We start from the raw sequence: 26,509 nt of genomic DNA, 5'->3' as shown, positions 1-26,509 counted from the left end.
CTCAACCAGGATATATATCAGAAGTGGATGGATATGTGGCAGTGAGTGGGTGAAATGCCAGCACTGACTAAAATAGAAAGAGACCCTATGATCTCTTCTCTTTTAAGGAAAGATAGAACAGACCCAGTTATAATCAGTAAGCAAAAACTTGTCAATCTAGAACAAGATGAAGGTACAAGGAGAAGAGATAATCAAGTTTTGCCTGGGAACAGATGGACTATGTCAGTGGCCCTGTCTGCTGTGCAAGAAGGTGAAGATGTAATGGGTCTCTCCTTTGTGTCTCCTGGCTTTGTTCCCACCAGCTGACCACTAATGTGGAGGAAGCTAGCAGTGAACCAAGTGGGTTCTAGAAGTTCAGCTTGGACAGCCTTGCATTCCTCTTCTTCACGTTGCCAAAGTGTACAGCTTAATATCTTGTCCAATTGGCAGAAGTCATGCTGCATTTTTCTACAGTTACATTCTTCACTACTAATTCCCAAGAAACAGGCAAAGAAGCATCAGGCTTTTTAGTTGAAAATACGTATTTTGTGTAAAAGTTGGGATTCTAGTGTTTCATTTATTTTATTATTAATTTATAAGGTAGCCCTTGTTCTTAATGCTAAAATGATATTATGACAATTTCTTTAGAACCATTGTTTCATTATAAGAAAGATTCTGACTTTGCCAGATGAAGTAATTAGATACTTACATAGTAAAATTTAAATCAGTTGACATCAATTTGAATATACTCATTCTTTACACTGGTATCACGTCTGAAATTGGGTTTGTCTCAGTTCCTGCCTGAGGTACCATTTAGTTTATAGGGAGCTACTTTTGTTTCATTGTCAGAGTCATCTTTGAAAAGGAGTTGGGAGGAGCCATTGGTCATAGGTAAAGGGCATGCGTGTTGGGGAAATGAGAAGAGGCCAGCAGTGTCACTAGGCTTCAGAGAGTGTCTAGATAAGTGAATGATGTGGGATCTCATTTCTCTGGGGTAAGCAATTACAGAGAAAAATTGTGCTTCTCAGTGTTACATACAAAGCCAGTTCATTCTCGGAATTCCATCAAAAATTCAAAGTTACTAGGAGTACATACAAGACAACCCTGAATAATAAAGTAAACTAGAGTCAACTGCCTCCCTGACAGATTGCCAGCTTCCACTAGATATTATCACTGAAGCATTCGTGAAAAATAGTAATTATTGAACTTCACTGGTTTGCTGGGCTTGTATACATCTGGATATTAATGAAAACAGATGTAGCAAAGCTGTACCTGGATTAACAGTATTTAATATGCTAGTGTGATTACATGCTCTCTTCTCTTTGAGGCTGAGAGGTCTTTGGGATTATGTTCTACAAGGTACTTCATCCCAGGTTTTCAGTGTCAGCCTTAGCTCATTGGGAGATAAAAAGAGCTAACCATTAAAAAGTAGTGATTCCTTAATACATTTTCTGTACAGTTGTGTAATCTAGCTTTATTGCCTACCTGCCTGACTTTAAACATTAATGTTATATTGCTTTTCAGATATTTGCATATGTTTCCTTCAGTGACTTACCACAGGAACTTAAAAAGAAGAATGTAGAAATGATGAATATTTGTTTGTTACTAACTATCTCTTTTTGGGTACCTGTCTTGAATTGTAGAATTATCTCAGCATCACCCAACACCTCCTTTGAGTCCAGAACTGCCTAGTAGTTGCCGGAAGGAGTTCAAGGAGAACAAAGAGCCTTCTCCAAAGGCAAAGCGCACACGCAGTGTGAAGATCAGCAATGTGGCCATGGACTCTGTGCGCCGGCAGAACGACTCCATTCAAATCATAGCCAGTGCCAGTGATTTAAAAAGCATGGATGAATTTCTTCTGAAAAAGGTAGCTGTTCCTTGCTGAGTAAAGCCTCTGGGCAGCTTTGGATACAGAATGCAGGATTTGCCTTTGTAGAGATGAGATCTTAGATGGTCTGATCTTTATCAGAATGTTCAAATATTAGGATGTGCACAAGCTGAAAGGATTGTGCAAATCCTGCATAGACAGGATTTAAAGTTTTAGGCTTTACTATTGACTTGATTTTATTGTAATTGTCATGTTATATTTATATGCTTGTCATTGCACATCTGTAGTTGTTTTTCTAGTAACAACATGTAGAATCACTTCAAGTTAGAAGGTACCTTAGAAATAAAGTAGTTATACTTTGGCTGTATGCCTTTTACCTGGGTCTTGTGATAGCCTGTGAATTGGACTTTTAGAACAGTCATCATTGAAGAGACAATACCTAGCCACTGTCACATTGGCCTTTTTTCATTTAGTTGATTGGTTCCAACTCTTTCTGTGGTCCCCAGATGAATGATCTAGACAATGAGGACAGCAAGAAGGATACACTAGTGGATGTTGTATTTAAAAAAGCCCTGAAAGAATTTCGGCAGAATATCTTCAGCTTTTATTCATCTGCCTTGGCGGTAAGTGAGACCATGTTAGGAGATATTGAAGTTCAGCATATGAATAATTTAATAATGCTGTATAAGATACTTCAATGGCCATGTTCATCTAGAGAGTTCTCAAGCTCCTTGCTTTCGTTCTAGGCATAGTTAAGGAAAAGTATACTGAATGATCTCAGATGAATGAATATCTTTACTGAATGCGTTTCCCCTACCCCCACAGTCCCCAGAATTTTTCTCATCTTCTTTCAGATGCTCACTTCAGTAATTCAGGGTATGATTCTGTTTCATCCATTGTCTCTCTAGTATTTGAGTTCGCTAAACCCTTTTAGCTGTGTTGCCAAGCTATAACTGAGTTCTCCTATGTGTGGAATATATTGTACATTTTCCCTCCAGTAGAATTAGGTTCAGTGTATGATCATTGATTTCTGTTTATCATTGTGTCACTTTCAAACATACCTTATACTTTCATATGACATTTGTCATGTTTTAGAAAATTTTTTTTGATATTAAAGTATTCAGAAATGCTTTTGTATATTGAATCATTACCAGTATTTGTGAATTTTCACATTTATTTTATAAAATAATAACTCCTGGCTTTTTTTCTTTGTTCAGTCTTTTCTTACACTTTTCTCAGCATAAAATTTTTTGTTCTGTAACACAGGAACCATAGAGTTTGCGGAAGCAGGAACTTCAAGACTATCAAAGAAGCTCTTAGCATATGACAGATTACTAGGTTTGAGGAAGGACAAGGATGTCCATCTTTTTCTAACCCTGCCTGGATACTTAATACTCTTTATCTTTTTCTGTTTTATACATGTATTTCCTAGATTAAGGACTCAGGAGTGTTAAATTCTCCATTGTGCTTCAGATCACATCAGCAGAGACAAAATTATGAAGCAGTGTCTGGTAGTGGTTTTCTAACACTGAATCAAAAAAGATCAGTGAATATGAGGAATGAAATTAATTGTAAATGTACATACTTTTTGGTCACTTAAAATCTCTCTTTTTTTTTCTTATAAAGACTCCAGATCTCAATTAAATAAACTAAAAACAAGTGCATTTTGATTTGTTCACAAGTAATATGAGGTTTTGCAGAGCATGTCACTTTTCTTCAGAAAAATAAAATAAAGGAGCTTATTTAATGTATCATTAGGCAAAGATCCAAGTATACATTCTTTTAATTTTAGACTAGAACTGTCTAAATAAGACACATTTATGGTAAGATTGGCAGTTAAGAAGGTTGTAAGTAATCCTTACAGGTAAATAAAATTACAGAGCCAGACTTTAGAGGGCAGTTCTCAGGACTTGCTTAATTATGACATTTTTAGACTGTTAGGTCTTTTATTCTGCTTGGATTTCATACTATAGTGGGAGCACACAAAGACCTGATAAGCTCAATATGAAGTATGTCAGGATCCTAACCCTTATTGTAAATAGCACCCAATATAAGTTTAATCATTCTTCTGTATTTAAAGAATTGCTTCATGCGGAACCGCCATCTTCCAGTAATCCACCAAAATGACAAACACAAAGGGAAAGAGGAGAGGAACCCGATACATGTTTTCTAGGCCTTTTAGGAAACATGGAGTTGTTCCTTTGGCCACATACATGCGAATCTACAAGAAGGGTGATATAGTAGATATCAAGGGCATGGGCACTGTTCAAAAAGGAATGCCCCACAAATGTTACCACGGCAGACCTGGAAGAGTCTACAGTGTCACCCAGCACGCTGCTGGCATTGTTGTGAACAGGCAAGTTAAGGGCGAGATTCTTGCCAAGAGAAGTAGTGTGCGTACTGAGCACATTAAGCACTCAGAGAGCCGAGATGGCTTCCTGAAACGCGTGAAGGAAAATGATCAGAACAAGAAGCAAGCCAAAGACAAAGGAACCTGGGTTCAGCTGAAGCGCCAGCCTGCTCCACCCAGAGAAGCACACTTTGTGAGAACCACTGGAAAGGAGCCTGAGCTGCTGGAACCTATTCCATATGAATTCATGGCATGAAGGATGTCAAAAAATAAAAGGCTTTGGACTGTGTAAATTTCTTAAAAAAAATAAAGAATTGCTTCATAAAACCGTACATTTCTTCTCTTCTTATTAGATGGATGATGGGAAAAGCATACGATATAAAGACCTCTACGCACTGTTTGAACAGATTCTGGAAAAGACAATGAGGCTCGAGCAGCGTGATTGGAGTGAATCTCCAGTGAGAGTTTGGGTCAATACTTTCAAGGTATTTTTAGATGAATACATGAATGAATTCAAGACTTCTGAAAGCACAACCACAAAGGTAAGTGTGATCTATTTTGATTTCTAAGGGATTGAACTATGAATTCTTTGTTAAGAGTCTGTTTAGGTCACACTGTATTTGAGAAAAGCATTACAGAGAATATGTCAGTATAGCATTATTTTAGATTCTCTAAACTCCATTCTGTCTTAGTAAGTTTGTTGGCCATGTTTCCTAAACTCTGCAGTGAATACATTCTTCATAGAGTTAAAATTTACTGTTGTGCCTCAAGATTATTTTCTGGAGATCGGTACTTGAATTTCCATTTGAAAAATAGTGGTTAAAGATAAGTTTCATTATATTATCTTTGCATATATACCTTTGCATAAGCAGTTACAAATTATATTTCCCCTTGAAATGGTTTTTAGAAAAATATGTGTTTCAGGAAATCTAAGTATCCCTAATAATGTACATATTATAAGCGGTGAGTTGTATTATTAAATAACTACCGTGGAATCCATTTTACAGAAGAGATAGCAGGTTTAAACAGAGTCATCAGTGGGACTCTCTTCATTACTGCAGATGAGGCAATTAGGTATTTGTTCACATCAGGAATATCTTTTTGTGTTGGTTAGTCTCCATTCTATTTCTGATCATTCTTGTTCCTATGAATTTAGATTTTCAAGCCATCTAGAATCACTTTTTAAGTAGATAGTCCTTGAGGGTTCTTCTATTGTAGATCTGGCTGAAAGTCTTTATTTTATGCAGAAGATTCTTACTAGGCTTACACTGCCTTTGCTTATAAGGGATTGGTTTAGATTATTCTGTGCAATGGGTGTCAGGAAATGTTACATGTAAAAGAACTTTTCCATGTCCCAAATGATACCTTTTTATGTTTAGCTCTGCAGTAGACAGTTTTCTCGAGACAAAATGTGTAAAATAAAATCTTTACAATTAGCCATTTACCAAATAATTTAAATAATCATTTTAGCTAATAATAGTGTGGCTTCTTGACAGAACTCAGATTTTAAAAGAGCACTGCAGTTTCCCAAACAAACATTTTCTCAAATTTACTTTAGTGTACTGCACAGTTCCTCTTGAAGAATAAAGAGCTCTTTATTACCTGTTGAACAAATAGCTTAACATTTATAAAGAAGTAAGAAAGTATGTTAGTCTTTGTTATGTTAATTTCCATATATCTCCCCACCTCCTGCCAGGCACCAAAAACAGAAAGAAAGAAAAGAAGGAAAAAAGAAACTGATTTGGTAAGTTATATATAATCTTTTTACGTCATAAAACATAGTAAATATAACCATAAAGTTATCAGTGGCTTGAAACATATTATACTGTATGTCTGTGGCTGTATTTAGGGAATAAGTTTATCAGCTGTTAGGAGTACTCACATATGTCTTTACAAAGTTGAGGATGACAGATATGCCCAGAATTCAGTGACCAGACTTGTTTTCAGTGGTGACTTCCTCTTATGGCAGAAAACTGAAAACATTTTCTCATAATGGTACAAATATGATCTCTTTTCTAACTAGGTCTTCTAATTGATGGAATTTGGCACTACTGGGGTTTGAACTCAGGGCCTCATGATTGCTAGTCTGGTGCTCTATACCTTGAGCCACTCCACCAACCCTTTTTTTGTGTTGAATATTTTTAAGATACAGTTCCTCATGAACTATTTGCCTGGGTGGCTTTGAACCGCGATCCTTCTGATCTCTGTCCTGAGTAGCTAGGATTATAGGTGTGAGCCATTGATGCCTGGCACATAATGTTTTTGAGGTTCATCCATGCTGTTGTATCAGTAGTTTAGCCTCTTTTGGTACCGAATAGAATTCCATTATATGCACATGTCACTTTTTTTTTCTTTTTGTGGTGCTGGGGATCGAACCTAAAGCCTTGCACATGCTAGGCACATGCTCTGCCACTGAGCTGCGTCCCAGCCCATAAATCACATTTTAATTAACCTGTCACCAGTTGGATTGTTCTGCTTTTTTGTTTGTTTGTTTGTTGGCACTTCACCACTTGAGTCCCTCTGCCAGCCCTGTTTTACATTTTTAACTATTGTGAATAGCGCTGCTGTGAACCTTCATGCACAGGTTTTTGTGGACTTATACTTCCAGTTCTTTTAGATATAAACCTGAGGGTATAATTTCTGGGTTATATAACTCTGGTTAAAATTTTTAGAAACCATCAAACTGTTTTCCAAATGATGGCACCACTTTATATTGCTACCTGTGATATCCTGAGAGCTCCCTCCGGTTTCTCAGTGTCCTCAACGACACTTGTTCTTGTGTATCTTCTTGTGTTGGCCATTCTAGTGGGTATGAAGTGATATTGTTTTGTGTTTTAATTTGCATTTCCCTCGGGGCTACTGGTGGTAAGCATCTTTTACATGTGTCTATTGATCATTTTTACTTCTTTAAGGAAATATTTGTTTAATATGTTGCTCATTTTTTAATTGTGGTGTCTTACTGGGTTGTAACATTTCTTTATTCTGGATAGAAGTCCATCAGATTTTTGATACACAAATGGAAAATATTTTTTCTATTTTTTTTCTTAGTGGTGTCTTTGAAGGCTAAATTTTTAAATTTTAAAGTTTGGGGGATGTTCTGCTTTTTTTTAGTTTGTGTTGTTTTGGGTTTTTTTTTTTTTTTTTTTTTGGTACTGGGGGTTGACTCCCCAGTCTCCCACATGTTCTGCCCTGTAAGCAATGCCCTAGCCCTTTTGTTTGTATTTCGTTTTTGAGACAGAGTCTCCCTAACATTGCCAAGTTGGGTTTCATATTTTCAGTTCTCCAACCTCTGCCTCCCAGTAAGCTGGGGTTACATATCATATGTGTGCTGCCATGCCAAATTATAAATTTCAATGAAGCCTGAAACAGTAGATCTGAATGCCACATGTAATAAGAAGTTCATTGGCATGGTTCTTTATTTCGTATTTTAGTTAACCTTTAAATTACCATTTGTAAAGTGCTGGTGTAGTACCACTGTCTGAAAGGACTGTTAAAATACTTATTCTGCTTGGTGCTCATACCTGTAATCCTCTACTACCCAGGAGGCAGAGATTGAGAGGATTGCAGTTCAAGGCCAGCCAGGACAAAAAATTAGCAAGACCGCATCTCAAACCAATAAGCTGGATGTGGTGGCCTTCATCTTTCATCCCAGCCACATGAGAGATATAAATGGGTAGATCGTGGTCCAAGCCAGCCTGGGTGTAAATGGGAGACCCTTTTTGAAAAATGAAGTAGGCCAGGGGGGATATGGCTCAAGTGATAGAGCATCTGCCTAGCAAGCATAAGACCCTGAGTTCAAACCCCAGTACTGCCAAAAACAAAACAAAAAACAGCTAAAGCAAACAGGATTTGAGGTGTGGTTCAAGTGGCACAGCACCTGCCTACCAAGTAGGAGGCCCTGATTTTAAATCCCAGTACTACTGGAAGGGAGAGAAGGGAAGGGAAATATCACTCCTTTTTTTTTTTTTTTCCCAGTTTCATATCCATGTGAAGTTGAATTTTCTTCATATGTTCCAAACTAAACTGCATAGTACAGTAGATTGAGAACTAAAGTACTGAGAATCTAGGTGTCTTTTGTTAAGCCAGATGTTAAAGATTAAAGAGACTTACAAAAATATAGAATAATACTGCTTTTGTCTCTAGTGTTTCTGTTTGAAGGATATTGTTGTCTTTCATCTGGGTTTGGGGCACACCTGGGATCCCAGCGCTCAGGAGACTGAGGAGAAGGATCACAAGTTCCTGCCAAACCTGGGCTGTTAACCAGAACTTGTCTCAAATTATACAGAGAGAAACAAAACCAAACAACATAGAAGTGTCTTACTTTAAAATACTGTTTATGTTAGTGCGTAATTTGCTTATGTCAATTTTAAGTGAAGTAATGAATAAATAATTTTTTCAATTTTAATTTCTAACACAATAAATACCAATATGTATAGCTCATGTAAACAGAAACTTTTCTGAGACTAGTAATTTTGAAGAGCGCAAAAGGTTCCTTGAGGTTAAAAAAAAAAAAATTGAGAACTGCTGCTTTTAATTAAACATGCTGACCCAGAGTCACATGAGACAGCTGTTGTATGTTTGTTGTATTACATTGTTCTTTCATATGCCTTGGTCATATTACCTAGCTTGTTAGCTTTTGTTGAAGCTAGGACCATATATTTTATTTCTCAAAGTATCATAATTCCCCCTGGAATAATGGCATTTGAAGGATTTCCCTTCTGCTTAGTCATGTTAGGGCAGCAGTACTGTATTGGCTTTAATATAAATACTTAAATGTCTCCATTCAGGTGGAAGAGCACAATGGGCACATCTTTAAGGCTACCCAGTATAGCATCCCTACATACTGTGAATACTGCTCTTCTTTGATATGGATAATGGACCGAGCCTCTGTTTGTAAATGTAAGCATGAGAGATCTTTGAGGAATATTTTTAACCACTTGACATTTCTGTTTCTTGAGCATTTTTATGTCTTCCTTAACATAAAATAGTAATTGATACTGCTTGATTCTTTAGCCTCATCTTGCTGTAGTACTGGTCTTCACCTACTTTCTGTATCTAGACAAGGTATTTTGGTTTCTGTAGTCACCAAGAGTCTTGTACTGGCAGCTCCCTGTCTAATTTGATTCTCTTCCAGGTTTAGTCTGATGTCCTATTCAGTTCATTCATCTTCTCTAACATGTCATCTCCTCAAAGAGCTCTTTTTTTGCTATCTAAAATGCCCCTCTAGCCTTTGATTCTCTATCCCATTACTCAGATTTAATAATCTTTATAACATATATCTTAACCTGAAATTCTATGAAGTATTTTCTTGTTTGTCAGTCTGTCCTACTGGAGTACATGCCCTAATAATGTGAGGAAGCTTGTCTGTCTCTGTGTTACCTCGATGCTTTGAACAGTCCCAGCACATAGTAAGTTATAATAAATAGTATTTGGTTATGTAGACCTCTGGATGGATTGATGAATGAATTCTTAGATTATAGGCAAAAAAGTACATTTTATACTATAATCCTTTAAATAGAATGTATAAATCCTAAAACGTGAGTAGAGACTCTTTGTAGCCAACTTGATTCTACCTTGCATTGGACCTTTAATTCCCACTGTCCTTATTTCTTACACCGACTCTGCTGTCATCAGTAGTTCTGGGAGACTTTACTTTTACTAGTGGCCCAGAACTGAATGAAGGAAATGTTAGTAGGACTGGATCCAGCCTGGCAACAAGGATAAAAATCATTTTTGCCATACTAAAATCACCGCTATTCCTAAGTGTGTTTACTTATAGTTTGGGTCATAGCAGTTTTCTTCTTTTAAACAGAATGCTTCATGGATTCATGTCACCCTGCACAAGGGTCATATACTTATCTCTGTATCCAAATTTAGTATGTGTACTACCAAAGCAAGCACTTCTTTTCATTTTTTTATTAGTACTTTAAAAAATTATAATGAGAATGAAAATGGAAATGAGTTTTCAGGCTCAGTGTGGTGACTTACACCTATAATCCCAGATACTCAAGAGGTGTAAATTGGGAGGATGGTGGTTTGAGGACTACCCAGGCAAAAAAAATTAGCAAGACCTACATCTCAACAGCAACAACAGCAAGGCTCAGTGTGGTGGTGAGCACCTGTCATCCCAGCTATGCAGGAAGCAAAAATAGGAAGACCACAGTGCAGGCTGGCCTGGCAAAAACACAAGACTGTTGAAAATAACTAAAGCAAAAATGTCTAGGGGCATGGCTCAAAGGGTAAAGCACCTTCCTAGCAAGCACAAGGTCCTGACTTCAAATCCCAGTGCCACCAAAAAAAAAAAAAAAAAAAAGAAAAAGAAAAAATAGTAGTTTGAAATGTACCTTTTTGTTAGTTCAGTTCTTGAAGGTTTGAAATAATTTCTTCTGTGACTTAAGCCTTCAGGCCTAAAGAATTTACTTTTTCATGACTGAGATGAACTTTGGTTGATTTCTTCATGGGATTAACTAACTATCTCTCTGATCATCCTGGTGATTTCACTAGTATAATGGCCTGGTCTCCCCTACTGTGCTGTCTGAAGATCATAGACATGTGCTCTGGGCTTTGAAAATCAGAAAAGTTACATATTAGAAGTTCAAGGAAGGATATTCAACTGTTGGCGTACAGGAGCCAGAGCTGGTGCAGCTGAGTTCTCAGGATCCTCCCTTCAAGTGTCACCTCCTGCTCACCAGCTGCCCAGCTGTTCTGTTGTCTACCACCGGCCTTTTTCTTCACCTCATCTTCCTACTCATACTTGATGTTCTCTTTAATATTCTTTTTCCTCAAAGCTCTGTCCTGAGCTTTTAAAGACAAGAAATAAGGGCTTTCCTGCATTTCAATGAACTGCCTACTTTGCTTTCTTATCAGTAAGACAGAAATTACATTGACAGTGATGCTTCTCTTATCCACCCATGGAAATCATTCTAATTATGTATTTCTGGCATTATAGTAGTTAGAAAGCACCTGGGAGAACATGAACACTAATTTGTAAAGACAGATTGGAATCTGTCTTTGTGGAGTTTGGAATTTATGTGTGTGTTAGTTTCGTGTGTGTTGGGGGAGGGACAAGTAGAGATGCAGGATAGGTGATCTTGAAAGTATAAAAAGCTTTTTCATTGACAGAGACTAAAGATGTCGGTGCACTTTTCAGCTTCATTTTTTCCTAACAGAGTGGCTTAGAATCATTTTTAATTGTTACCACAGTACAAAGTACATATATATGTCACCCACATGACATTTTAGCAGTAATCTAGGGTCTAAAGAAAAAACTTGAAACTTGTATCCAAAATAAATTTATAAAGTTAGTAAGTTCTTGCATTGTAGACTTGTAAATTGCTGTATTCTCCTCCTGTTTTTCAGTGTGTAAGTATGCTTGTCATAAGAAGTGCTGTCTGAAGACCACAGCCATGTGCTCCAAGAAGGTAAGAAGCTGTCACCTGTGAGTAGTACAAAGCAGATCCTCTAGTCTTGTGCCCCCTGAGAAGAAATCAAGGCCTCTTGGATGGCTTTCTTGTTACACTGTGCAAATTTGAACTGTAATATAAGTGTGTATGCATATGTTACAGCCTATGTCTAAAATTTGTACCTGTTCAAAATCAGTAGACAAATCAAGGCAAAGTAGAGAGAGACATTCAATTCAGAATTTAAAATCCAGGGAAAGTGAAACATTTTCTTCCAGCTAAGATGGAGTAGATTGTGGCAGACCAGTACTAAAAAGAGTTTGTTGGCCAGCATCAGCTGTCCAGGTAAATTAGACTTCTAGAGACATGATCCTATAGAGGAACACATGCAGAGTAGTGAACTCTGTATCCATTAGGTGCTTTTCTCCTAGTGGGAGTTTTCTGATTTTTGTTGTAGAATGAGAAACCAGTGTATTGGGAACAGAACTATATTTAAGGAGAATATATACAAAAGAAACCAGTTGAGCTTCTAGCAATCTCAGGACTATTGAGAGAAAAATTGGAGTTTGGAACTGCTAGGACGTGAGGGATTGGATTCATTCATTAGAGAAGTAAGCCTAAAACTTCCCCTCAAGGCATTTTTTTTTAAACTGTTAAGCTGTACATAGCAATGGTTGTGAAACTAATCAGAAAAGATTAGCGTTTTCCAGTCTAATAGTATTAAGGAAAGAGAAATGGGAATTGTAGTAGCAGCCACCAAAAGGAAGGACCCCAGTCAATAAATACCCCACATTCTCAGTAATTATACCAATTAACCTCTCACTAATTACAGCTATGAATGAGGGTGAACCATTGATAGACTAAGCTTAACAAAAACTACACAGTAGCTTTGAGGTGGCCCTTAATTGGATTAAGGTGATCTGTCCCTTATTCCAGCCACCCATCAAAGAAAACATTGCAAACCCCCTCTAAAGAGAGATAACATCATCCAGAGCCTTTATAATTTTTTCATATATAATATCAAAGGTAAATGGGATTAATTAATAAATAAGCAATGAAAATACTTATACATAACTTGTTCTGAGTTACCAGATACATAGTTTAAATTTTTTAATGGACATGTTCAAATAATAGATAAAAAGATAGGTAAGTTTACCAAAGAATCTAAGTATATGTATGTAAGTATATGTATGTAAGTATGTATTTTAAATGAATCAAGAGGAAATTCTAGAAATGCAAAAATGCAGCTGAAATGATAACCTCAGAAGAGTTTAGTGGCCACAGCAGAACAGAAGATTGGTAAACTGAAAGATTGGTTGAATGGAAATACCAAGGTTTGGGAGAGTAAAAAGAGTGGGAAAGTGCAGAAATATGAGGGAGTACAAAAGGTTCTTACATGTGTGTAATGGGAGTCTAAGAATAAAGGGGAGAAAAAAAGGCAAGAGCAACATTTTAAGAAATAATGATCAATATGTCAAGTCACAAATAAATGAAGCACGCTTAATTTGAAATGGGGCAAATACAAATGAAACCACACCTGTGTGCCCTGTACGCCACACAAAAGAAAAATAAAATGTCTTAAAAGCATAGGGAAAAAAATAAACATTACCTAAAGGAACAATGAAAAGAGTGATAATGACTTCTGAAAATAAATGACGGAAACCAGTAGATAGTGGCTTGGCATCTTGAGTGTTATGAGAAACCCACCCCAATGTACCTAGTGAAAGTCCTGCTCAAAAGTGAAAGTCTTGGCTGGTGGAATGGCTTAAGCAACAAGAGTGCCTCCCTTGTAAGTGTGAGGCCCTTCGTTCAAAACCCAGTGCTGCCAAAAAAAGTAAAAATGTGGAAACATTTTCAGACCAGCAAAAAACTCAGAAATCATCACCTGTAGGCCTGTACTAAGAGAAATGATAGAGTCTTTGGCAGAAAGAAAATGGGCTGAGGTGGAGACAAAAGTATGGAAAGGAATGAAGAACAATGGAAAGAGTAGATAATATGTGTAATATAAATACACATAGTTTTAATTTGTAAAGTAAGCACCAAAAATGTAGGAAAAAGGCTGGTGCAGTGGCTAAAGTGGTAGAGTGCCTGTCCAACAAGCATGTGGCCTGAGTTCAAACCCCAGTACAATAAATAAATAAGAAATAAATAAAAAAATGTAGTAAAAGAATATATAATGGAAAGACAAAGACAGTTAAGTAAAAAAAATCGATTATTGTAAAAGAAGGCAAGAAAGGAAAGGAAAACATAAAACAGATTGAGCAAAAAGAAAATAAATAGATTGATGAAGTTCAAGTATATTGGTGATTTACATGTCATAGGCTAAGTATTTCAAATAAAAAACTAAGTAAAACCATTCCTAGCCACTAGGCTAGGATACTGAAATGATTTTCAGCCCTAGCCTAGCGCTAGTGGCTCACACCTATAATCCTAGCTACTCAGGTGGTTCGAGGTTCAAAGCCCACCTGGGCAAATAGTTCACAAGACCCGATCTTAAAAATACTAACACAAAAAGGGCTGATGGAGTGGCTCGGGTGCATGCCCTGAGTTTAAGACCTGGTACTGCAAAAAAAAAAAAAAGTGTCCTGTTCATAAGAGACAAATTTAATTATGAAGAGGTAGAAAGTTTGAAAGGAAAAGAATGCAGCATGCAAGGACTGAGCAGTAGAGAGGTGGTATTAAAGTCACTCTAAGCCAAGAGGCACTGTTTACTAGAAAGATGGTTCAAAGTGATGAAAGGGTCAGCCTATCAGGGAGATATGATAACCCTAACTTTTCTAAGCCTCTGCTATTAGGGCTTTAATACCTGGTAGATAGAATTTCAATAAGGATGAAAATCTTGATACAGTTGGTTTGTATTGAGCCTTGCATCCTACAGTTGCCAAGTATGCACCTGGAACATTTGATAAAATTGATGATGTTCTGTAGCACTAATCATGGCCACTCAGTGCCTGGTAAATGCTCATGTTCTCTGCATACAGAATTCAGCTCCCTTCCCCTACACCCAAGCTCAACTTTGCTTCCAAAGGTTTTGAACAGGAAGGAAGCCGCAGCCCATTGCCACTCCCTCCATTCTCTGCTCATTGTGTCTTGTGGATTCCCAGTGGGAAAGGTTAGAAAGAAGTATCTCATTTATTCTTATTTAACCAACTTTCCTCCCAACTCTTACAACTATCTTCATAAAACTTCAGGGAAGTAAAATTAATTCCTTTTTAAAGAGTTGACTAAGATGTTTGAATGCTTTAGAAACAAAAAGTTATCTTCCATTTAGTGTGATCCAGAGCTGTCATCTCGACAATTCGGGGTTGAACTGTCCCGCTTGACTAGTGAAGACCGAACTGTTCCTTTAGTGGTTGAGAAGCTCATAAACTACATTGAAATGCATGGGCTTTATACAGAAGGCATTTACCGAAAGTCTGGTTCAACCAATAAGATCAAGGAGCTCCGACAGGGTCTAGATACAGGTAAGGTAATGCCCTCCATAATAAGTCATTCCAGGCTCTTAACGTTTTCATTACATATCATTTAGAGCCAAAAGAATACAGTCCGTGTGTGTGTGTGTGTGTGTGTGTGAGAGAGAGAGAGAGAGAGAGAGAGAGAGAGAGAGAGAGAGAGAGAGAGAGAGAGAGAGAGAGAGAGAGAGATTTCAGGCCTTTCAAAGAGTCTTTGGTTAATGCATCCAACATGCATTGAGTGTATCATTTGTCCAAAGCATCGTTAGGTACATGAGACATATCTCACTTAAACTGTTTACAATCTGGTGGTTTGTGAAGAAGTAAATTTAAGTTCAGGGGAACTAAATAATGGGCTGTTGATGATGCAGGGTACTGTGCTAAATGATTTTTTATAATAGTCTTCACAACAGCTTTATGAATCAGGGATATTATCATCCCTATTTAGAGATAAAGAGACCGAGCTTCCAGAGGATCTTATGTACCTACTCTTTACCAATAAGTGATCAAGTTGGAATTTAACCAGGTATCTTCTGAATCCATAACTTAAGCTTCTGCCTGTTAGTTTTTATTATTCTGGCTCCAAGTGGTACTCTTTCCAGGGCAGCTTCCTGCCTTCATGAACTGATGACATAATTACTTAAACTGGATGTATAGAAGTTTGGTATGAGTCCTGGAATGTATGTAGGACATTGCCTTTGGTTTCATTCTCAGCTGCTACTCTTTTTCAGTGTTAGAAAGAAATAGTTCTTTTTGAAACAAACTAAAGTACATTGCTTATCTATGTGTGGCAAAGAACCTACATACCCACAGTGCTGTTTCTTAGGAACAAATCAGTGAGAAATGAATTGGTATGAAAATAACAACAGAAATGCTGGTAAAACTCAAGTGGGAAGTTCTGTCTACCAGAGGCTTGGTCTGCTCCAGTTTATGGACAGTTGTCAATTTTGTGTCTTGTACCTTAGGGCAGCACAAATAATTATTCATCCTACATCAATCATCTAATCTGTATAACCATCACCACTTATATGTGAAACAGGGTGAAGATAGTTCCTTCACATTTCCTAAGCTCATCTGTCACTGCTTGTCATTTAAGAATAAGTTAGTCAGCCTTGCTTTAAAAAAAAAATGTCTCTTAGGCTTTTTTCCCTTTGTCTCCTAAAGCATTGCTACTCAATTTGTGATCTGTGTACCAGTCCACAACAAGACAGGTACAAAAATCGAGAACAAACATTTAGAAACATTTGTAGCACTTTGATACTTTTACACAGATTTGGAAAGCAAACACGAACACTGTTCCTTTACCACAGTGAGAAGCTCTGTTTCAAAGCACAGAATCAGATTGTGGAAAAAATAAGTTAGTCAGCTTGATTAAGAAACACAAAGGTTCATTTTAGAGATGATAGTTTCTAAAGTGAATTGTTTGAATTGTTTTTGGCATGTTTTGGTTTCCTTATCTAACTCTTGTCTCTTAAATAGATGCTGAAAGTGTAAACCTAGATGACTACAATATACATGTCATTGCAAGCGTTTTCAAACAATGGCTTCGTGATTTGCCCAATCCACTCATGACCTTTGAACTCTATGAGGAATTTCTTCGAGCTATGGGTAAGCACAGGCTTCCTCGGATAGAGGGAAGTCTTATATTTGAAAAAGGAATGCCATCTCTAAGTATCTGTTATTAAGCCATTTTCTAGTGGTTTAGTACTTATAGTTCCTAAGGTAAGCTTTTGACACTCACTACAAAACTGCCAGTGTACTGTCACCTATTCAAATGTGGCTTTTTTTTAATGTTTTTGTGAGACAGGATGTAGCCCAGGATGGTCTATAACTCAAGATCCTCCTGCCTTAGCCTCACCCAAATGCTGGGATTGCAGGTGTGTACCACCACACACAGCTTCAAATGTTGACTTCTTGGCCAGGCATTGGTGGCTCAACGTCTGTAATCCTAGCTATTCAGGAGGTGGAGATCAAGAGGATCATGGTTCAAAGCCAGCCATGGCAAATAGTTCCCAAAACCCTATCTCAAAAAAAAAAAAAAAAAAATAACCCATCACATAAAAAGGGGGGGTGGAGCTGGTGGAGTGGCTCAAGGTGTTGACCCTGAGTTGAAACCTCAGTACCACAAAAGAAAAACAATGTGGACTTCTTACAGACTCAGAAGTTTTCTGAGTAAGCCACTTTGTTGCTTCTCACAAGTAGACTAGCATTATAAAGCAGATTAGAAGATTAAGCAGGAATTTAAGAGTAGGTTTATATTCTTTCCAATTGTGAATCTAGGCAAGAGCTGTGTGTAAGCCTGCCTTGTCTATTTTAGGCCAGGCCCAAAAGACTTTGACATGTTTCCCAGTGCTCCATTGTGTAGCACATTGCTGAAGGTCTGCCTGGAGGTACTTAAGCCCTGAGGATTTATAAATTATGTGAATGAGAAATCAGTCTGCCACACAGTGGCTGAAAAACTAGAGCTTCTGCTTCTTCTTGCTGTAATTGAGGACTGCTGAGATAGAGACTAAAATTCAGGGAACTGCTTGTAAATACAAAACCCAAGTACAGGGAACCAAGTACTAGCCATGAGATGCCACACAGATACAACTGCCCCTCCCAAAATTGTAGAGCAAGCCTCCCCTCTGACTTAGTGTCTGTTCAGGAGGAAGATGTAGCACACAAGAGGGGTATTCGGTTTTACTTGCTTCTCTTTGTGTTTTTAGGCCTTCAGGAAAGGAAGGAGACAATCCGTGGTGTATACTCTGTGATCGACCAGCTCTCCCGAACTCACCTCAATACTCTGGAACGCCTCATCTTTCATCTAGTTAGGTAACTTCAAGAAGCAAGAAACTATTTAACAGTTTCTGAGCTCCTTCAATTTGTAAATTCAGTGCCTCAGGTGGCGTTGTAGCTCAGTGGTAGAGCACTTGCATAGCATGCCGGAAACCCTGGGTTCTCTAGCAGTGCCAAACAAACAAATAGAAAAACCCCAATGCCTCTAACAGGTGGTTAGGATTTTTTGCAGCAGAAATCCTCATCTAAGCTCCACTGCCTGGCAGCTGCTTCTCTCACCTGCCTGGGTCATACAGCAGCTCTGGCCTCATGGTGGCATGTGTAGTGTAGTCTCTTTCCTAACTCCTGAACTAGAAAGGATGTGTATCTCTTGACATTGAACTGAATTTGCAGTAGGGATTCAGACTGGGCTCAGGAATGACTGACCAAAGAGACCTCAGAGTAGTCTCTCTGCCCTTTGTGTGTAAATAGCAGGAATTTGGAAGAAAGCCGTGTTTCTAGTTAAATATCTTATATGTTTAAAAATGTCTTAAAGCTTCTGCCCTGCATTCTTCAGACATGTTCATCTATTGACATCAGCCTTAGGCAGTGGATACAAATTTCCCTTGGTGTACTATCTGCTGGCCTATGACCTGGACTGTGTGAAGGGCACAATGAAAGTACATCTTCCAGAGGCAATGGAGTAGCTACAGTACTCCTTTGTACAGTAGTCTATAGTGTCTCCCTTAAACTGATGAAGATACTCTTCCAGGACTATGTAGCTGATACTATGCTGTGTTCTTTCTCTTATCTCTTCTGTCTACTGTTCTCCCTTTTTATCCCCCTTTTACTTGTTTTTGTTTTATTTTGTTACTTAGGATTGCTCTACAGGAAGACACTAATCGAATGTCTGCTAATGCTTTGGCCATTGTGTTTGCACCCTGCATTCTACGCTGCCCTGACACCACTGACCCACTGCAAAGTGTACAGGATATCAGTAAGACTACAATGTAAGGCTATCTACCATCACCTCTGCAGGACTTCAGGGACTTCTGACTGAGTTGGTGTAGTCACTTTATCCAAATATCACATGTTGTGAGTGGGTACTTCTATATTGAGGATGTAAACTTTTAGATTCCATTCAACTGAACATCATTAGTTCTCAAGGATTTTTTTGAGTTTTTAAGATATGGTCTTGCTATGTGACCCAGACTAGCCTCAAATTTGTGATCCTCCTGCCTCAACCTCCTGAGTGCTGGGATTATAGGGATATACCACCATACCTGGCTGGTGGGTCTTATTTTTTAAATCCAGCTTTTCTTTTGTACTGCTTATAGTTTCAAAATAAATTTTTTAAAAATTCCATTTTATCAAATCAATATACACTTTGTATTTTCTTGTAATTGAGTCTCCCTATGGTCTTATGACTCTGAATCCCTTTGTCATAATATGCTAGCATTCTTATATTTAACATGCCTTTTTTTCTTGGGCCTGTACTTTCCTTCTAAAACTTGACAACAAAAGAAACTTTGAAAAAAATCCCATCCCCAGGAAGTCTGGGGTATAGCTTGGTCACTGGATTTGTAACTTGCTCAGATGGTTTCTGAAGTGTAGCTGAAGTTGTGAAGCACCATTCTAAACTTTGACTGTGAGCTCAAAAAGTAAGGAATATTGGTTTCTCCTTCATCTGCCAAGTGTGTATGACACTAATAGTCTGTGGGTGCTTGCACTTTATTTGATTCACTTCTGTTCTTAACAGTTTTCTTCCTCCTGTTTCAGCTGTGTGGAGCTGATTGTTGTGGAACAAATGAGTAAATACAAGGCTCGTCTCAAAGACATCAGTAGCCTGGAATTTGCTGAGAATAAGGCAAAGACTAGGCTGTCACTGATTCGCAGATCTATGGTAAGATGCAAGACATGAACTCACAGGGCAAAAATGAGAGCCTTCCTAGGATTTTAAGTGGGTGTTTGTGATGTAAATAGGGATTATTCTAAGAAAGAGCAAATTTTTAAAAAAACACCAACTCTTCAGGGTGCTATGGATACCTAACATTTGAAGTGTCTGCTCATTTTAGTTATGTGTTTAGATTATATGATTAAATGTACACAATTTTTAAATCAAGTAGCTTAATAATCTGCCTTGTTTACTTTTCCTATTCTCTTATAAAAACTTAATCTTCTGTTTTCTCTACTGCTTCATTCCACCATCTGATCCTACCTTCAGCCATGTCATTTTTGGTGGTCCTGCCAAGATTCCTGGGAGTAGAGAACTCAAATCATTTGCAACTGAACTTGAACTAAAACATTCATTTCATAAGGAAATGGAAACATTCAGTTCATAAGGAAATGGAATTCCATCTATGAGTCCAAAGATATATTTAAGGGTTTATTGTTAGGTTTTTGAGATAAGTATAATCAGTGGTAATTTATTTCCTTCATTTACTCAGTTTTACATTTACTATCTTCCATTGTAACCAATGACCTGGGTATATAGGAAACTTCAGTTATTACTGACTATAATAGGCAATAGGATTGGCAGACCTGGAAAGCAAGTGCTGCATTGAAGTTTAATTATTGCTCATTTGTCACCCTTCCTCTTAGTGTCAAATAAAACCGCGGCAGTGGACACCCACTTGGGATCCCTAGTAAGTTTCTAAAAGAAGCAGGCTTCCTCATCATCCATCACACCCGTACTTTTCCAGGGGCCCAGCAATACTTGCTCCACATCTTCACAGTTTAGACTTTCGTTGGCACTGAAGTAACCCTGTTTCTTATTTTACTATTTGAACTGCCTGGCACAGAATAAGTGCTCAGCAAAGGTCTTTAGATTAAGTTAGTGAAAGGTCTTCTCCAAAAACAAACTAGTATAGCCTTTTACCGTATATTAAAGCTATTAAGTAAAGTTCATCATAGGACACTATCTAAATCTTTTCCCCAGAAGTTGAAATCAGAAACCTTACCTAAAAGTGAAACTTGGGCCTGGAGGTAGAGCTCATTTGGTAGAGTGCTTGCCTAGCAGGCATAAACCCTGAGTTTGATCCTTGGCACCACAAAATAAAGTGAAACTTCTCTGTGGTATGAATTTCCAGGAGCTTAGTCTGAGAGGCTCAATTTAGTAATGCCCATCTAGAAATGAATGAAGGGAAGAGCTATTCACCATAAAGCTACCTTTCAAACCATCCAGACCAGCTGTGCCTTTTTTGCCAATGCTACAGAAGATGGACATATTGGATCCATTGAAATGAGCCTTCTCTTTAAGTGGGGCAATGAAATGTACACTCTAACCTTCTGCTTTCCTTTCCATGTCCTTCCTAATCCAGAAACCTGTACTAATTGCAGTTAGATTTATGAGCATTGCCCGCAGTTCAGTCTCGGTATGTATAATATTGCAATGTGTCACAGCCACTTCACTTTATTGTCCTCATTCATTCGGGAATTGTTCTGTTGGTCATACATGCTTGTCCACCCTACGTGTTCAGCTGCAATTCAGGTTCCACTTTCTGACCAGCCTTCACTTGCTTTTCTCTTAATATCTTTCTTCAGATCCTTCGTTTTACTTCCTTTGTATTGTGCAAACAATGTTCATTTAAAATACAGTTTGTTCCTCTTTGTCAGATAGGCCTCCTTTTGAGTTCCTTTTTTTTGGTTGAATCATTGAAAGGTGAAATTTGAAGACACTAATGTGTCAAATTAATTTCTGTACTATGAGCTGTGTTCCTAATAATCTCCTCTACTTTATTATTTGAAATACCTGTTACTACTTTATTCAGCCTTTCCCAACATGAATGATGCTGATTTGTCTATTCATAACTGTGACTAGGATAGTATCTTCCCAGGTATAGAAATACAGCTCTTCTTAGCATTTATCAGACAAAACAACAAAATGACTGAGCAAAGTAAGACTGGTTCTAGCCTTAAGTGTCACAGATATAGATAGAGCTCATTGCAGGGTTTCATCACTGGTGCCTCTCTTCACTTCCATTGGTTATACAAAAGATGAATGAAGGCGTGGAAAGCTAAGGACCAACCCACGTGGAAACTTACGTGTAGCCATCTTAATGGAGCCATAACTCATTAAGGTGTAAATACAAGTCAGTTCTGCTTTCTGTCTAGTAACTGTCTCTCAACTACACCATCTCAAGCTTCCCTTTCCAACTGGATATCAACTCCTTAACAGCATCTTGTCACTATTTCATAGTTTTCAAATGCTTCAGTGTCATTCCCATATAAAGTCTTAAACACGTAGTTCACTTCATATTAAAACTTCAGTCATAGGCTTGATCCACCACTCTTCTCGCTTTCTTGCAGGACAGACTAGACCTAAATCTGGTACCTATGGGGTAGGTAGGTAGTTTCTGTTTGTCTTACACTTCTGCTTTTCTTTTCTTAACTTTTTCTCCTCTTGGTGCTCAGACTGGGTAGAGTGATACAGAGAAGGCACAGGCCTTGCCTTGGTTCAGCACTGCTGTTCTGGTTCATTGTCACTGGGCTAAATGAAGGTGACTGGTAGCTCCAGTTCACTCTGCTGACAGTGAGCTCTACCCTATCGCATTTCTGTAGACATTCTTCAGTCCCTTTCAAGATCAGGCTGCATCTTGTGGCTGGACACTGTGGCTAATGGTGTTGATACCATGTGGAAAGCTGTCAGTCTCCTAAGGCAGTTAAAAGTTTTCTAGAATGCTAATATTTATTTGAAAGCTTGACATTTTGTCACAATAAATGTGGTTAAGCAAAACAGCTTGAAATAATAGGTTCCCTTCATATAATTTCAAAGAAAACATGTACCACAATTCTGAACAATTATTCTTTATTAGTTTTTCTAAGTAATGTCCCATGAACTAAGCAGTTTATTCTGGAAGTTGTAAAATTATCTTTCTTGAGATCACCCTCGCTGTATAGAAGAGATGCTTTGTGAATCACACAGAAAATAAAACATAGTGAACTCAACAGTTGAAGACTAATAAAATGAGTTTATTCTGCTTTGTTGATGGTGTGAAGCTGACTTTTCTTGTAACTGAGTGCATGGTAGCAAAGAATATCACTACCAGGTTGTGCCATTGCCTTGATTCATGCACAGATATCAGCAGGCGTTTTGTTTTTTAACCCACTATTGCTTTCCTGGAATTAATGCGAGTATCAATAAGCATATGAAGATAGTGTCCCTTTGCAGATCCTTTGAAAAGGTCTTGGAGACACTTCACATGCCCTTAAGGCATCCCTGGACCACCCTCTGACCTCACGTGCCCGGCAAGGATCTGTGCACCACCCCCTGACCTCACGTGCCCGGCAAGGATCTTTGCACCACCCCCTGACCTCACGTGCCCGGCAAGGATCTGTGCACCACCCTCTGACCTCACGTGCCCGGCAAGGATCTGTGCACCACTCTCTGACCTCACGTGCCCGGCAAGGATCTTTGCACCACTCTTTGAGAACTGCGCTGTGGTACATACAATACTGCTGGCTCACGCACTTCACAGAAGTATTTGATGAGGGTACACACAAACATTTACTAGCTATGATTAAATTCCTCACCCTCATTACTTAGTATGGCATAACTGCAGGCATTGGGATATAATTTTTGAACCAGTCTGGATACTTAATTGTATTACCATACAAGACAACCAGTGTTCTAGAGAAACCTTGGATAAAAGATCTCTCTTTACTAAGATGTCTTAGGAAGTATTCTGATAATTCATCTCAATTTTTGTGACTCAACAAGAGACACTCAGCATTGATCTCTCTCTCATCTTGGCTATTTGGGGTAAAATTTCTTCCTTAGGATTCTGAGATTTGTGCTTTCGGGTTGTTATATGCTGTTCTATCTGGATGGTGCACATTTTGTCCTATTACACAGTCAACCCATGAACAGACCCTAATTGTATGTACTTTGTTTGGATCTTCATAAAGTGTGTTGACTCCCCTCAGGAGTGTAATGTCTGTTATTTCCTACATGATCATCAAGTTCATTACGGTGATACAATCCGTTCTTCCTCATTCATCAGTGCTTCTCTTTCTAACTTCAAGTATTAGGCTGACTTTGACTCACAGTATCAAATGTCTTCATGTCCATATGTCATGCTTTGCCATTCCTTCCTGCATCCTTTTTCTATTGTGAGACAATAGCATTTTCAGAAGAAATCAACATTCTCCTCATAGGCCCTAATCATTTTAACATTACTGTGTCTCTTTTACTCACCTTCGTCGTTATCTCCCCAAGGTCCCACTGCCGATGACCTCCTCCAGACTGTCTTCACTTAGATCCCTCACATTAAAGTGTTTGACTAGGGAGCCTTCTGTGGAGTAGCCTCACAGGAGTCTGACCCAAATCTAATAACCAGAGCTCCTCTGTTTCAGAATATTGTTCTTTTGGGGAGATGAAAGCGTTTTGCTTTTTGAGACAATGTATCACCATATATCCCAGGCTTGAACTTATGCCTCAACCTGCTGAGTGCTGGAATTACAGGCCTGTACCTCCATGCTTGGCTCAGAATGTTACTAGAAAAATCAGACAGCAAAGTTGTACACAGACTTCCTTAGTCAATGGGTGACAAGTCTATATGAGTAGGTGACTGAATTTGTGGATATTAAAAAACACATCCCAAAAGAAAGGTGAGAAAGGGTGAAGCTGCTTGTGTACTAAATATGTTAAGAGTAGTAAGGAGGGCATACTTAAGTCTGCCTTAGGGGCCCTAGAAAGGCTGTGGAGAGGTGATGTGTAAGCTAGCTTGTAAGGGATGAACTGAACTAATCTGAGGGAGAAAGACCTGTTGGTACCAAGAATGCAAAGTTTTAATTCTGAAGAAAACAACATAGCTCATAATTGCTGGAAATTTGGATATGTAAAATCCAAAGATTTTATATATATAGGTAGGTAGCATGGTAGATAGGTGCATATATATGCATACATATGCTGAAACAGTATTCATAGAAATGTATATTTTCTTTAAAACTTCTTTAAAAGAATAATGAAAGTAAACTTCTAAATCAAAAGTTAGAAATATGGGCCTGGTGTGGTGACGTACACCTGCAATCCCAGCTACTTGGGAGGTGACGTACACCTGCAATCCCAGCTACTTGGGAGTGGGCGATAAGAGGATCATGGTCTGAGGCTAGACAGGGCAAAAACTTAAGACTCTGTCTTAATAATCAAGCCAGGTATGGCTACACAACTATAATCCCATCTACTCTGGAGGCAGAAGTAGGAGGATTGCCACCTGAGACTGGCCTAAGCGAAAGCTTGAGATAGCCGTCAAAAACGAATTAAATCAAAAAGGGCTGGAGATACGGCTTGAGTGGTGCACGAAACCTGAGTCCTATCCCCAGTACTGAACGAAAAAAGAAATCAGTAATGTAACAATAAATTTAAGGAGCGCAGAAGCAAGGAAATAATGAAGATAATAGGAAATAAAGTATAATACAACAAAAATGGTAACAATTAAAAATTAGTTCCTTGAAAAACTAATCGTTAGCTAAGAAAAAGTGAAGATACAAATTCACAAATAAGATTATTTCTTATTATTAAGGAAGGAATTATTACCAACAACAGTGAAAATTAAGAATTATATAAAAGACTACTCTTGTATTATCTACCCCAAAACTTAGGGGACTTAAAGGTTTGATGAAGGCTGTAAGATTTGCTTTCGAAATGGCTTGTTCTTATTGCTGGTTTGCTAGAGCTCGCTGTTGGCAGGAGTCCTTGCTTCCTTGCCACATGGCGCTCTCCACTGGGCCCCTTGAGTGTCCAAACTGTAAGGTAACTGGGCTTTTGTAGGGCAGTTGAAGCAGGGGAGAAAAACATGCAAGCATCTCCCAGCTGTCATTTGAACAGTAGCCTTTCTGTGTGGGAGGGGACTCCCCAAGGACATAAATACCCAGAAGTGTGAATCAGGAGACATCTTAGGGGTTCAGTACTGCACTTTGGGTCAACTCTGAAATGCATTTGAAAATGTGAAGTTTTAATAGGAAAATATATTTTACCACAACTGCTTCCGGGAGAGAAAATATGAACAGACCAATTACCAAAGAAGAGATGCAAAGTCATCTAAGATCTTCCATGAAAACCCTAGGCATCAGCAGTTTCATGGAAGAATTTGCCAACTCTTGAAAGACATGATTTAAGCTGTTCCAGAGCAGATAGAAAATACCTTTTTTTATGAAAAGAATGTAACAGTGAGCTTCACACACTTCGAAAAGAAAAAATTTGCATACCAAAACATTTTGGTCATGGTTTCAATCCTAGCTTTAGTTTGCTAGCTGAGGAGACATGGGCAAGTCATTTACTCTCTGTGCTTCCATTTTCTCATCTAGAAATTGGTTAATGGTACCAAGCTTAATGATTAAATGACGTTACACAGTCATCCTCAAGTATCCATGGGGGAGAGTAGTTCTAGGATTTTGCACACACAGTCCTGTGACATCAAAATCTGCAGATACTTACCTCCCTTATATAAAATTGCATGTAATCTACATACATCTTCCTGTATACCTGTTCTACATTATTTGATTAATATATTTATGTTATATAATACCTAGGATAATGTATATGCTATCTGAATTGTTACACTGTATTATTTAGGGAATAATGATATGAGGAAAAATTGGTGCCGTTTATTTTTGAGCTTCATATAATTGGAATCATGTAAGGGATTATTTTGTGTCTGACTTGTTTCCATCAACCCCATGTGCAAGACTTACCCGTATTGAGTGTGTGCACACCACAGTTTACCCAGCCTAGCGTTGGGGC

At 38.2% G+C, this 26,509-nt stretch overlaps 2 protein-coding genes across 12 annotated transcripts in view; both read left to right on the top strand.

Annotated features, from left to right (window-relative positions):
- Myo9a (myosin IXA) overlaps positions 1–26,509 on the top strand; it is a 242,541-nt gene that overhangs the window by 202,928 nt on the left and 13,104 nt on the right. For 9 of the 11 annotated variants that reach the window (XM_074061667.1, XM_074061666.1, XM_074061664.1 and 6 more), the window contains 12 exons: positions 1,623–1,846; positions 2,314–2,430; positions 4,511–4,699; positions 5,854–5,901; positions 8,945–9,056; positions 11,517–11,578; positions 14,829–15,021; positions 16,489–16,617; positions 17,718–17,823; positions 18,645–18,776; positions 19,546–19,669; positions 21,087–21,140. In XM_074061667.1, the coding sequence (XP_073917768.1) occupies positions 1,623–1,846; positions 2,314–2,430; positions 4,511–4,699; positions 5,854–5,901; positions 8,945–9,056; positions 11,517–11,578; positions 14,829–15,021; positions 16,489–16,617; positions 17,718–17,823; positions 18,645–18,776; positions 19,546–19,669; positions 21,087–21,140 (1,490 nt within the window). The remainder of the gene's footprint in view (positions 1–1,622; positions 1,847–2,313; positions 2,431–4,510; positions 4,700–5,853; positions 5,902–8,944; positions 9,057–11,516; positions 11,579–14,828; positions 15,022–16,488; positions 16,618–17,717; positions 17,824–18,644; positions 18,777–19,545; positions 19,670–21,086; positions 21,141–26,509) is intronic. The other 2 variants (XM_020181924.2, XM_074061665.1) reach the window with 1 other exon arrangement.
- Positions 3,869–4,450, top strand: LOC109698000 (large ribosomal subunit protein eL21-like). The gene has a single exon (XM_074061679.1). It carries the CDS (start codon positions 3,931–3,933, stop codon positions 4,411–4,413), a length of 483 nt encoding a protein of 160 aa, XP_073917780.1. The 5' UTR covers positions 3,869–3,930; the 3' UTR covers positions 4,414–4,450.

This window comes from Castor canadensis, chromosome 19 (genome assembly GCF_047511655.1).
Source record: "Castor canadensis chromosome 19, mCasCan1.hap1v2, whole genome shotgun sequence".
Lineage (NCBI taxonomy): Eukaryota > Metazoa > Chordata > Mammalia > Rodentia > Castoridae > Castor > Castor canadensis.
Note: the sequence above shows the minus strand (reverse complement) of the source record. Positions and strands in the feature narration are given on the sequence as shown.